Source organism: Rhinatrema bivittatum, chromosome 1, assembly GCF_901001135.1.
Source record: "Rhinatrema bivittatum chromosome 1, aRhiBiv1.1, whole genome shotgun sequence".
NCBI lineage: Eukaryota > Metazoa > Chordata > Amphibia > Gymnophiona > Rhinatrematidae > Rhinatrema > Rhinatrema bivittatum.
The window spans coordinates 8,142,613-8,156,864 of NC_042615.1; the positions used below are offsets into that span (position 1 = coordinate 8,142,613).

The 14,252-nt window shown below is 48.2% G+C and overlaps 1 protein-coding gene across 1 annotated transcript in view; it reads left to right on the forward strand.

Moving 5' to 3' along the window:
- The window catches only part of LOC115076603 (bifunctional heparan sulfate N-deacetylase/N-sulfotransferase 4-like), a 287,503-nt gene extending 274,433 nt beyond the window's left edge, over window positions 1-13,070 (forward strand). Inside the window, exons 13-14 of the mRNA XM_029578650.1 lie at window positions 8,088-8,190; window positions 12,360-13,070. Coding sequence (XP_029434510.1) covers window positions 8,088-8,190; window positions 12,360-12,479 — 223 coding nt within the window. The 3' untranslated portion in view covers window positions 12,480-13,070. The remainder of the gene's footprint in view (window positions 1-8,087; window positions 8,191-12,359) is intronic.
- Window positions 13,071-14,252: the final 1,182 nt, after the last annotated feature.

Here is a 14,252-nt window from a genome sequence, read left to right on the forward strand (position 1 = left end):
AACATCTTGCCCCATACGTGGCCACCAATAATAGCGGGACGGTAGTTCCAATGTTCTCTCCCGACCAGCGTGTCCTCTGGTGAGGGAATCATGAGCCCATGACAGTACTCTCCTTTGTAAACGACGTGGGACCACTGTTTTGCCCAGGGGATTTAAGTCGGTGCTTGCTACATTAACTCTTGCTGGATCAGGAATGTATTGTGGTGGCTCCCCTACCTCCTCCTGTTCGGTAGTTCGGGACATTATGTCTGTTGTATATTCTTGGTTGCTGGTCTATAGCGAAGGGAGAAATCAAAGCGACTGAAGAAGAGGGACCAGCGGACTTGTCTGGGATTTAATCGCTGGGCTCGACATAGGAATTCTAAATTCTTATGATCCATGTAGACCGTAATGGGGTGTAATGCTCCCTCCAGCCATTGTCTCCACTCCTTGAAGGCCAATTTGATAGCTAGAAGTTCCTTGTCTCCAATACTGTAGTTACGTTCTGCTGCGGAGAATTTCCTGAAGAAATATGAGCATGGAAGTAACTTCCCTTTACTGGAGGTTTGACTGAGTACTGCACCTACTACGATGTTGGATGCGTCCACCTCCACAATAAAGGGGCGCTGTGGATCCGGATGGTATAGACAAGTTTCCAGCAGGAATGCCTCCTTCAACTCCTCAAAAGCTTGGCAGGCTGTCTTGGGCCATACTCTGGTATCAGCCCCCTTTTTGGTGAGGGCGGTGAGTGGTGCACCTTTAAGGGAATAATGAGGAATGAATTGTCTATAGAAATTTGCGAATCCCAGGAAGCGTTGTAGAGCTTTCACTCCCATAGGATGGGGCCAGTCTTTAATGGCAGAGACTTTGTCTGGATCCATCTGGAATCCTGTAGAGGAAACGATGTAACCCAAAAAGGGAAGTGACTCCCGTTCAAACAGGCATTTTTCCAGTTTTGCATAAAGGTGATTGTCTTTTAGGATCTGTAGCACCTGTTTCACGTGTTGCCGATGAGAATCCAAATCTTGGGAGTAGATCAAAACATCTTCCAAGTATACGATAACTGAAGAGTGCAGCATCTCACGAAGTACCTCATTCATCAAGTTTTGGAAGACTGCGGGAGCATTGCATAATCCAAAAGGCATTACTAGGTACTAGAGATGTGAATCGTGTCCTTGATCGTCTTAACGATCGATTTCGGCTGGGAGGGGGAGGGAATCGTATTGTTGCTGTTTGGGTGTGTAAAGTACCGTGAAAATCGTTAAAATCGTGAGCCGGCACACTAAAACCCCCTAAAACCCACCCCCGACCCTTTAAATTAAATCCCCCACCCTCCCGAACCCCCCCCCCCAAATGCCTTAAATTACCTGGGGGTCCAGCGGCACACTAAAACACGGCACACTAAAACCCCCTAAAACCCACCCGACCCTTTAAATTAAATCCCCCACCCTCCCGAACCCCCCCCCAAATGCCTTAAATTACCTGGGGGTCCGTAGCCTTAAATTACCTCCGTAGCGGCGGTCTGTAGCTAAATCGGGGGAAGGGGGAGAGCAGGAAAAGCGGCACACTAAATCGTGTAGTCTTCAGCCGGCGCCATTTTGCAAAATGGCCGCCGCAAAATGGCGGCGGCCATAGACCAAAACGATTCGACGCAGGAGGTCGTTCCGGACCCCCGCTAGACTTTTGGCAAGTTTTGTGGGGGTCAGGAGGCCCCCCCCCCAAGCTGGCCAAAAGTTCCTGGGGGTCCAGCGGGGGTCCGGGAGCGATTTCCTGCCGCGAATCGTTTTCCGTACGGAAAATGGCGCCGGCAGGAGATCGACTGCAGGAGGTCGTTCAGCGGGGGTCCGGAACCCTCACTGAACGACCTCCTGCAGTCGATCTCCTGCCGGCGCCATTTTCCGTACGGAAAACGATTCGCGGCAGGAAATCGCTCCAGGACCCCCGCTGGACCCCCAGGAACTTTTGGCCAGCTTGGGGGGGGCCTCCTGACCCCCACAAGACATGCCAAAAGTCCAGCGGGGTTCGGAACGACCTCCTGCGTCGAATCGTTTTGGTCTATGGCCGCCGCCATTTTGCGGCGGCCATTTTGCAAAATGGCGCCGGCTGAAGACTACACGATTTAGTGTGCCGCTTTTCCTGCTCTCCCCCTTCCCCCGATTTAGCTACAGACCGCCGCTACGGAGGTAATTTAAGGCTACGGACCCCCAGGTAATTTAAGGCATTTTGGGGGGGGGTTCAGGAGGGTGGGGGATTTAATTTAAAGGGTCGGGGTGGGTTTTAGGGGGTTTTAGTGTGCCGTGTTTTAGTGTGCCGCTGGACCCCCAGGTAATTTAAGGCATTTGGGGGGGGGGGTTCGGGAGGGTGGGGGATTTAATTTAAAGGGTCGGGGGTGGGTTTTAGGGTGTTTTAGTGTGCCGGTTTTTCCTGCCCTCCCCCTTCCCCCGATTTACGATTTTTTGACGATAAATCGGGGGAATTGGTATTGTATCGTGGCCCTAACGATTTTTGACGATTTAAAATATATCGGACGATATTTTAAATCGTCAAAAAACGATTCACATCCCTACTAGGTACTCGTAGTGCCCGTCTCTGGTTTTGAAGGCAGTCTTCCATTCATCTCCTGGGCGAATTCGGACCAGATTGTAAGCTCCACAAAGATCAAGCTTGGTAAATATTTTAGCTCCTTGTAACCTGTCCAAGAGTTCAGGAATCAATGGTAAGGGATAATGATCCCATCGAGTGATGGCGTTTAAGCCCCTGTAGTCGATACAACCAACAAGGACTGAATTACATAGTCTGGGTAAACAAATAAGCATTGGTGTAGCTTGCTTATTGCGGCGGTTACTACCCCTAACTAATTAAGCTAAATATTTCACTTAGATGCAGTTCCAACACTGCTCTCTACATTAATGGTGGGGGTGGAAGGGAAGTAGAACCAAAAGGTTACTAAGAGCCAAGAGTAACAGATAAATATGAGAAAAAAAAAAGGTGCAAAACTTGCTGGGCAGACTGGATGGGTGTTTGGTCTTCTTCTGCCATCATTTCTATGTTTCTAAGGATAGTTCCAGTGCTGCCTCAAGGGATTAGTGTGTGCCCCTGTCAACTCCAGCCAAATCGGGGCATGGTCTGAGAGAATAATATCCCCAATCTCGGCAGAGGAGACCTTGGAAAAATAGTGCGCACTAATCAAAAAATAGTCAAGGCAAGACTGTGTCGCGTGCATCCTGGAGAGATGAGTAAAATCCCTCTCAAAGGGGTGAAGAGTTCTCCAGGAATCAAATAAATGCAAAGCCGTTTCCAAAAGACGGATCCCCTTACTTGGGACACCAGTGTTGGAGGCCGCAGAAGACCTATCGCACCCAGGGTCTCGAAGGGCATTGAAATCCTCTCCAACCACTACCACCTGATATATGTATGGAAGAAGCAACTTATGAGGCCTGGTGGGTGTTTGGGGCATAGGCACAGCAGAACACCATAGGGACTTGGTTAAGTTCCGCCACTAAAACCAGGTACCGACCGTGAGGGTCTTTAATTTCTGTCAGGTATTTGAGTGGGAGATTCTTCCAAATTAATATGGCCACCCCTGCAGATTTAGAACTACCAGACGCAAATTAAACAGACCCCACCCAGCCCTGTCATTGTTAGGCGTGCTCAGCATCCGTCAAATGTGTTTCCTGAAGGAATGCCAGGTCTGCCGACTTTTGTTTCAGAGCCTGTAGGATCTTAGATCTTTTAATGGGGGAATTAATACCACAAACATTCCATGAAAACAAAAAAGTACCCCGACTAGCTATCGACAGAGACTAACCACTGACTAAGACACTGACACCTCAAGAAGAGGGATGGCCGTCCCAGCATGGACCGAACCTTGAACCTTTTACCTCCCACCACTCGTGGACTGAGAGCAGACGAAGGACGTAGCAATATCACACACTAAACCCCATCCCACCCCATCTCCGCACTCCCCCCCCCCTTTGTTGCCCCCACGCACCTTGCCTCTCACAAGGACCCACCCCCCTCCCACCTCTTCCCACTCACTCCCCACAGTCTTCTCCCCCAACCCCCCCTTCCCTTAGACTTATCATGCTAACCCCTCCTAACAAGATTACAGGAGACGCTAGAGGCTCCACTACTCCCACCCAGCCCCACCCCTCCTCCCAAGAAAAAAGAAATATGACAGATTACTGTAAGAAAAAAAAGAAAAGGGTCAAGCATGAAACAGCATCACACAATAAATTGTCTCTGACTTAGGGTGGCTATAGTTAGAACAATGAGCTTCAGGCATACAACAATGCTAAGATCAACGCTGTACATAATAGCCGAAGCTAGGAAACCCTCCAAATCAATGAAACAGATAGGCGGGACACCATACTGCCCTGATGTCAGTCAAACCTCAAATGGTCGAACTGGAAGCACACCGAGAGGATGATCAAAACCAGAAAAAAGAAAAACAGCGCCTCCCCTGTGCAGCATCCAAAAGGCAGCAATCCTGTTGCCACCCGGAAAGAAAACCAGAAAACACTAGATTTTGATGGCAGCGCACGAGAATCATGCCTGCACTCCGGCGCCCGCAGCAGACCAGTCCAGCGTTGCGATGTACTCTCGAAGCTCTCCGGCCTCCGAAAAACCAACAGGGGCCTCCAGGGGTGTTCACACGGACTTTGGCCAGGTAAATTAAGAGGCACGTTGCCCCGGGTTGTGCAGTTGGGCACAGTAAGGAAATAACATGTGCCATTGGGCAGATAGAGCTGCCAAGAAGACCTGAAATATTAATATCTTCTTACCCTCAAACAGTAAGGACTTCCCACCGCACACTGCTTGCATGATTTCCACTTTATGTGTGAAATTTAAAATTTTCTCAATAATGACTCTCGGCTGATCTTGTTTCTCGTGTCTTAGGTATAACTGATAGATGCATTCAATTCACAGAGGGCCGCGCGCCTGTGAGAGGTGTAATTCCTATGTCAGCCATGCCTCCAATATTTTGGGCAGGTCCCATTCATCCAGCGATTCTGGTAGCCCCACAAAATGGAGATTAGACTAGCGGGACCGGTTTTCCAGATCTTCCAGCTGGTCCATATGTTGCGCGATTGCCATCTGCAGCTTGGTGAGCTCAGACCGCATAGTCTGGAGGCCATCTTCGGTCTCGGAAACCCTCTGTTCCAACTCGGTGAACCTCGTTTCATATCCAGCAATGGAGGTCATGAGATCTGAAATTTGGTGGGAGAGTTTTTTAAACTCGGGCTCCAGGGCTTCCACCACAGCAGCCCTGATGTCTGCCCAATTCGCCGGTACTGGAGAGTTAGCCATCCCGATATCTTCATCAGACAGTACATCTACAGGCCTTGATCTCTCCCTATCCTGTTCTCTCTCTTTCTTTGCGTTCCACGTTGACATTGCCGCTAACAATGACCTCTCTGAGGTTTCAGATGCTTGATGCTGTGTTCTGTGCCCTGTATCAAGGCTTAGGCTGATCTAGATGGGGCTGGATGGTTTAGCAAGTAGCCAGTAAGGGAGAGCTACACCCACTCCCCTGCACAGCGTCACATGATCTCCCACCAACTTGTCTTTAATGCGGGAGCATAGACCTCCCAAGAAAATGCTTCTCAGACTATCTTCTCGACAATTTAGCTCCGTGGCCATGGTCCGGAACTTGAAGGCATAGTAGGATAGTGGTCGTGCCCCTGGCTGGAGGTGGAGGATATCAGACCCGGTGGCAGCCAAGCGACCAGGATCATCAAAGGTCTGCTTGAACACCTGGACAAAGCGTTGGAGGTCCTAGGGGAGCAGATCCCCTCGTTCTCATAGGGGGGATGCCCAGGTCAAAGCCTTGCCATCCAGGAGGGAGAGGATGAAGGTGGTCTTCACGGTATCACAAGAAAATTGTGCAGGCTGCAAAGAGAAGTGCATGAAGCACTGATTGAGAAAGCCCTGGCATTGCCATGGGTCACCAGCATACTGGGGGGGAGCCGGTAATCGGAGAGAGGAGATGGTGGATGTTGGCATAGCGGGAGACGAATTCAGGGCTGCGGAGGCATCTAAGCAGGCATTCAAGCATTGTAAGGAGGCCGCCAATGTCTCCAAGAATTGGTGCTGCTGCTGCTGCTGCTGAATTTTCAACGCTAGGCCTGGGATGGCCTGCAGGCCTGAAAGCTCCGCCAGGTCCATGGCCTCAGCAAACTGTTACACTGCTGTGTAGTTAGTGGACTTTTGGGCCGAGACGAGGTCAGTACTTCCTGTAGGAGGGCTTCCTACCGGCCCTTGTCATCAGGAGGCAGACGCTGGAGCTGAAGACCCAACCGGATCTTCAACTATATCAGCCCACGTTCCCCACAGGTTGAGCCCTTGGGTGTCGGGGCCGGCAGGACTTTCCGGACGAAGACGAGTCTGAAGATGGGATGCGAAAGCAGAGTCGAGCATCCCAGAGCTCGGGGCCGGTTGCGGGCAGGAGGATTCAAGGACGGGCCAGAGGTCAGGGCAGGCAGTTGTTCACTCTTTCAAAATGTACGAAGACCAGGGGACACACAATGAAGATACTGGGTAATACATTTAAAACTAAGAAGAGGAAATATTTTTTTTTTACTCAATGCATAATTAAGTTCTACAATTTGTTGCTAGAGGATGTGGTGAAAGCTATTAGTGTAGCTGTGTTTAAAAAAGATTTGGATAAGTTCCTGGAGGAAAAGTCCATAAACCATTATTAAGATGGAGTTACAGGTTGGGATAAGCAGCGTGGATTCTCTCTACCCCCTTGGGATCCTGCCAGGTACTTGTGACCTGGAAACTGAATACTGGGCTTGATGGATCCTTGATCTGATCCAATATGGCAAGCCCTATGTTTTTTTGTCACAATGTCAGTACACTGTGACTGCCGCAGTAAAGATCAGAAAAAAACCCTTTGCCAAAGGCAATGGCTACTTTTTAAAAGCTGTTCTTTCACTCTAAGAGAGCTTTTGAATGTACAATCTTACTCTGCAGAATGTGAATGTAGTTTTCTTGCACATTCCCAGACCATTCAGTGGGAGGACATCAGAGTCATTTCATCCTGATGGCAGCTATAGGTTAGTTTAAAAAAATACTTCATCTTGATTGGTCCTCTTTCTCTAGGTCTCTGATCTAAGCACAGCCTGACTGCTATGGGTGATTGCTATAGTTAACAGTTCCTGCAACTTTCTCAGTGCAGCACGGGCCTAGACTTGAATGGGACACATAAAGGAACAAGTCACATTTTTATGTTAAAATTCATGGGCACCCTCCATTCATTTCAGGGGTGCAAGAATGAAACAAAAATGGTCTCATTTGTTGCATTTTACCTAAACCTTCTTTTCCCCAACTTCCAAATAGCACGGAACTCGGTTCTTGAATGCGGAACAATATTAATTAAAATGAAGAAACAGTTCAATACTCAATGTGACTTGCAAGGGGCAGAGAGAGACAGACAGCAGCGTGGATCAGCTGCTGAGAGTCTCTGGGAGCTCAATAATAAGAGAAAGTCAGCTGCAGCTGAGGTAGAAGATGTGGCTAATAGTGAGTAGTAGCGCATGCTTCTAGGAGTTTGTAGAGGAAATAGGAGAGCTCTAAGTTTGCCAAGACTCATTTTTGTAAAGGGACCAAAAGGAAGAGGAGAAAGAACACAGAAAGAGATCAGAGCAAAGCAGGAATTGATCCAACAAGGAACTCAGAATGATTTACACAATAACAATCAGAAAAAAGGGGTCTATATCCTGCAATATCAAAAGATGCCACAAGGTGGCAGTGTAATGAAGAAACAAACACATATACTGTGAAGGAAGAACTATATATCTTATAAGGTGATGCATTTTTATTGCAATAACTTAATACACTTTTTCACTGATTCTCTAGAACTAAAATTCTCTTCCTCAGGTCAGAATTCAAATGAGCAAAAGATGACATTAGCAGGAAACATAAAGTAGTGTGACTGCCAATTGAATGATGCAAAGCATTGCAGTGATTGGAAGCAGAGGAAGGGGTGGAGAGGTTGTATGCGTGATCACAAGGTGACAAGCAGTTTATGTTTATGGCTCACAATGTGATAGGAGATCTAGGTCTCTGCTGAATCATTTTTTGACTGCTCTTCTCACTTGCAGATTTGACCCTGAGATTGGCTTCTGGTGCCAGCTGATGGCAGAAGGTAAAACACAGTGTGTGGGAAGAAGCAAGGGACAGAAATATCCTAGCATGGATCTAGAGGTATCAGCCTGTCTGTCCACATTCAGCAATCCTGACGTATTCCCCAACAGAAATACTCAATTTTGTAGTTGTTCTACCTTGCCCTCTTGTTACAAACCCTGCCCTATTGCATGCAGTTTATTTATCTGATTTATAGTCTGCCTTCAGCACTTCAGAGTGGATTACATTCAGCTACTGGGGGTATCTCACTCTCTCCAGAGCTCACAATCATAGACAGAGACTGGGAGGAATGCCTTAGAGAATCAGAGGGTTAAGTGACTTGCCCAAGGTCCCTAGGAGTGGCAGTGGGATTTGTAGCCTGCTGCTGCTCTAACCAGGAGGTGACTCCTCCACTCACACCTTATCCTTTTACTGCTGCTGCTGAGACTGGAGATACCTTCTCCCTGATCCCCTATAATGCAGGCCTGTGGTTTTTTTCAGGGGGTTTGGGGTTTCACATTTTTTTTTATATTTGAAAGTATTTTATTGAGTGTAAAAAAACAAAACAACTTATACAAATTGTTTACATGTTAACACCTCAATCGTCATATAACAATAAACTCTTAGAACCCATAATACGCTAACATGTTCTCAGTAAAGGAAGTACACTTATTTCACTTTTCTTCCCCCTCCCTCCCTCCCTCAGAGATCCCCTAGAAACCCCCCACCCCCCCCCCCCACACACACACACAAACACACTCTGCCGACCTGTTATCTAAACAAGCAGGAAAAATACAAAGGAATATAAAGAAATACACCGCAACTCAAAAGTCTTCCCTCACATTCAGTCAGGGGTCTCACAGGAAGGACACATGGAGGAGGGGGGTCTTGATATAAGGAAAGGCAGCTTTTTACAGTCAGGGGTCTCACAGGAAGGACACATAGAGGAGGGGGGTCTTGATATAAGGAAAGGCAGGTTTTTACAGTCAGGGGTCTCACAGGAAGGACACATGGAGGAGGGGGGTCTTGATATAAGGAAAGGCAGCTTTTTACAGTCAGGGGTCTCACAGGAAGGACACATGGAGGGGGTCTTGATATAAGGAAAGGCAGCTTTTTACAGTCAGGGGTCTCATAGGAAGGTCACATGGAGGGGGTCTTGATATAAGGAAAGGCAGCTTTTTACAGTCAGGGGTCTCACAGGAAGGTCACATGGAGGGGGTCTTGATATAAGGAAAGGCAGCTTTTTACAGTCAGGGGTCTCACAGGAAGGACACATGGATGGGGTCTTGATATAAGGAAAGGCAGATTTTACAGTCAGGGGTCTCACAGGAAGGACACATGGAGGGGGTCTTGATATAAGGAAAGGCAGCTTTTCACAGTCAGGGGTCTCACAGGAAGGACACATGGAGGGGGTCTTGATATAGGAAAGGCAGCTTTTTACAGTCAGGGGGTCTCACAGGAGGACACATAGAGGGGGTCTTGATATAAGGGAAAGGCAGGCTTTTTACAGTCAGGGGTCTCACAGGAAGGACACATGGAGGGGGTCTTGATATAAGGAAAGGCAGCTTTTACAGTCAGGGGTCTCACAGGAAGGACACATGGAGGGGGTCTTGATATAAGGAAAGGCAGCTTTTTACAGTCAGGGGTCTCACAGGAAGGACACATGGAGGGGGTCTTGATATAAGGAAAGGCAGCTTTTTACAGTCAGGGGTCTCACAGGAAGGTCACATGGAGGGGGTCTTGATATAAGGAAAGGCAGCTTTTTACAGTCAGGGGTCTCACAGGAAGGTCACATGGAGGGGGTCTTGATATAAGGAAAGGCAGCTTTTTACAGTCAGGGGGTCTCACAGGAAGGTCACATGGAGGGGGGTCTTGATATAAGGAAAGGCAGCTTTTTACAGTCAGGGGGTCTCACAGGAAGGTCACATGGAGGGGGTCTTGATATAAGGAAAGGCAGCTTTTTACAGTCAGGGGTCTCACAGGAAGGTCACATGGAGGGGGTCTTGAAATAAGGAAAGGCAGCTTTTTACAGTCAGGGGTCTCACAGGAAGGACACATGGAGGGGGTCTTGATATAAGGAAAGGCAGCTTTTTTACAGTCAGGGGGTCTCACAGGAAGGTCACATGGAGGAGGGGGGTCTTGATATAAGGAAAGGCAGCTTTTTACAGTCAGGGGTCTCACAGGAAGGTCACATGGAGGGGGTCTTGATATAAGGAAAGGCAGCTTTTTACAGTCAGGGGTCTCACAGGAAGGTCACATGGAGGGGGTCTTGATATAAGGAAAGGCAGCTTTTTACAGTCAGGGGGTCTCACAGGAAGGTCACATGGAGGGGGTCTTGATATAGGAAAGGCAGCTTTTTACAGTCAGGGGTCTCACAGGAAGGACACATGGGGGGGGGGTCTTGATATAAGGAAAGGCAGCTTTTTACAGTCAGGGGTCTCACAGGAAGGTCACATGGAGGGGGGTCTTGATATAAGGAAAGGCAGCTTTTTACAGTCAGGGGTCTCACAGGAAGGTCACATGGAGGGGTCTTGATATAAGGAAAGGCAGCTTTTTACAGTCAGGGGTCTCACAGGAAGGACACATGGATGGGGTCTTGATATAAGGAAAGGCAGCTTTTTACAGTCAGGGGTCTCACAGGAAGGACACATGGAGGGGGTCTTGATATAAGGAAAGGCAGCTTTTTACAGTCAGGGGTCTCACAGGAAGGACACATGGAGGGGGGGTCTTGATATAAGGAAAGGCAGCTTTTTACAGTCAGGGGTCTCACAGGAAGGTCACATGGAGGGGGGGTCTTGATATAAGGAAAGGCAGCTTTTTACAGTCAGGGGTCTCACAGGAAGGACACATGGAGGGGGTCTTGATATAAGGAAGGCAGCTTTTTACAGTCAGGGGTCTCACAGGAAGGACACATGGAGGGGGTCTTGATATAAGGAAAGGCAGCTTTTTACAGTCAGGGGTCTCACAGGAAGGACACATGGAGGGGGGTCTTGATATAAGGAAAGGCAGCTTTTTACAGTCAGGGGTCTCACAGGAAGGACACATGGAGGGGGTCTTGATGTAAGGAAAGGCAGCTTTTACAGTCAGGGGTCTCACAGGAAGGTCACATGGAGGGGGTCTTGATATAAGGAAAGGCAGCTTTTTACAGTCAGGGGTCTCACAGGAAGGACACATGGAGGGGGTCTTGATATAAGGAAAGGCAGCTTTTTACAGTCAGGGGTCTCACAGGAAGGACACATGGATGGGGTCTTGATATAAGGAAAGGCAGCTTTTTACAGTCAGGGGTCTCACAGGAAGGACACATGGAGGGGGTCTTGATATAAGGAAAGGCAGCTTTTTACAGTCAGGGGTCTCACAGGAAGGACACATGGAGGGGGGTCTTGATATAAGGAAAGGCAGCTTTTTACAGTCAGGGGTCTCACAGGAAGGTCACATGGAGGGGGGTCTTGATATAAGGAAAGGCAGCTTTTTACAGTCAGGGGTCTCACAGGAAGGACACATGGAGGGGGTCTTGATATAAGGAAAGGCAGCTTTTTACAGTCAGGGGTCTCACAGGAAGGACACATGGAGGGGGTCTTGATATAAGGAAAGGCAGCTTTTTACAGTCAGGGGTCTCACAGGAAGGACACATGGAGGGGGGTCTTGATATAAGGAAAGGCAGCTTTTTACAGTCAGGGGTCTCACAGGAAGGACACATGGAGGGGGTCTTGATGTAAGGAAAGGCAGCTTTTTACAGTCAGGGGTCTCACAGGAAGGTCACATGGAGGGGGTCTTGATATAAGGAAAGGCAGCTTTTTACAGTCAGGGGTCTCACAGGAAGGACACATGGAGGGGGTCTTGATGTAAGGAAAGGCAGCTTTTTACAGTCAGGGGTCTCACAGGAAGGACACATGGAGGGGGTCTTGATATAAGGAAAGGCAGCTTTTTACAGTCAGGGGTCTCACAGGAAGGACACATGGAGGGGGGTCTTGATGTAAGGACAGTCAGCTCTTCACATGGTAAGGTACTTTGGTATAAGGACGGGCAGGATTTTGCAGTCAGGGGTCTCGGTGAATGGAAAGGCAGCTGATTACAGGGAAGGATATTTTGCTCTGTTCAGGAAGTGCAGTCTGGGTGATAAGAAACTCTTTAGCAGTTGAGAAAAGCTCTGGCATTGGTTTTATCCTGGCTGATTAGACTAGGATCTTGTTGCTGATGTGCAAGTGCTCTGAGCCCAGGTACACAACTCTGTCTCTCATTTCTTTTCACAGTCCAGATCTTACCTCTCACAGCACTACCGAGAGCCCAATGTGGATCTGTCCAGACTCTTACACCGGCTGGGGCAGCCCTTACCATCCTGGCTGCGGCAGGAACTGCGGAAAGTGAGATAGCAGCAGAGACAGAGCCCGTGTGCCAGAGGACGGTCAGAGCAGCTCTCTCCCTGTGCCAGCACAATCACAGGGGATTGAAGATATCTCCAGCGTTATAAACTTCTCTGTGGCATTATTTCCAGCTCTGACTCATGGCCTGCCCAGTCCATACACAAAGAAAAATCTTCCAGGAAATATATTTATAACAGATAGTCTTTATTTTATACAATGCGTACAGGAACCAGAACTGGAAGTGGAAGCGCTGGCTGCCCACCCAAGGGTCAGTCACAGGCAATTTCCAATCATTATTAGTAATTATTATTCCAACAAGGTAACGTAATAGCTGAGAGTAGAAAAGGCTGATTTGGCCCACCCCATCTGCCCTATTTCCATGCTAAAGAGTGCACCAGTGCCAAGGTTTAATTCACCAGAGACACCAAAGCAAACATTGTGTTGAGTCCTGAGGAAGAAATATCTTTGAAATGTGGGCACATTGGATATTTCCACTTGACAGAGGCTCATTCAGCTAATTACTTATGGAAAAACCTTGTGGTTTTAAATAAATTTTCAAAAATGTAAAAATGTTTTTTTTCATTAAAATATTTGACCTTAGAGTGGTTGTGGCGGTATTGATGATTAAAAAGTTGGCACCCTAGCCCAGCTGGGTTTAGAGGTAGCCGTACATAAAATTTCCATCAGTTTTTATTTTTTATTGTTAGTTTTGAGTTATTTTTGAGCAGCTCCTTACTGAAGTGATTAGGTGGATTGCACATTGACATTAATCTCTTCCTTGTGGAGATTGGGTTTGTAAGACACATGAGAGCTTTCGCTTGAGCTTGCCTCCTCTGCTAGGGCGCTTGGTGCAGTGGTACAGCCACTCTCTGTATCTGGACTCTTCTCCTCACTCTTTCGCTTGACCTTGCCTCCTCTGCTAGGGAGCTTGGTGCAGTGGTACAGCCACTCTCTGTATCTGGACTCTTCTCCTCACTCTTTTCTAGGGAGCTTGGTGCAGTGGTACAGCCACTCTCTGTATCTGGACTCTTCTCCTCACTCTTTTCTAGGGCGCTTGGTGCAGTGGTACAGCCACTCTCTGTATCTGGACTCTTCTCTTCACTCTTTTCTAGGGAGCTTGGTGCAGTGGTACAGCCACTCTCTGTATCTGGACTCTTCTCCTCACTCTTTTCTAGGGCGCTTGGTGCAGTGGTACAGCCACTCTCTGTATCTGGACTCTTCTCCTCACTCTTTTCTAGGGAGCTTGGTGCAGTGGTACAGCCACTCTCTGTATCTGGACTCTTCTCCTCACTCTTTTCTAGGGCGCTTGGTGCAGTGGTACAACCACTCTCTGTATCTGGACTCTTCGCCTCACTCTTTTCTAGGGCGCTTGGTGCAGTGGTACAGCCACTCTCTGTATCTGGACTCTTCTCCTCACTCGTTTCTAGGGCGCTTGGTGCAGTGGTACAGCCACTCTCTGTATCTGGACTCTTCTCCTCACTCGTTTCTAGGGAGCTTGGTGCAGTGGTATAGCCACTCTCTGTATCTGGACTCTTCTCCTCACTCTTTTCTAGGGCACTTGGTGCAGTGGTACAGCCACTCTCTGTATCTGGACTCTTCTCCTCACTCTTTTCTAGGGTGCTTGGTGCAGTGGTACAGCCACTCTCTGTATCTGGACTCTTCTCCTCACTCTTTTCTAGGGCTCTTGGTGCAGTGGTACAGCCACTCTCTGTATCTGGAATCTTCTCCTCACTCTTTTCTAGGGCGCTTGGTGCAGTGGTACAACCACTCTCTGTATCTGGA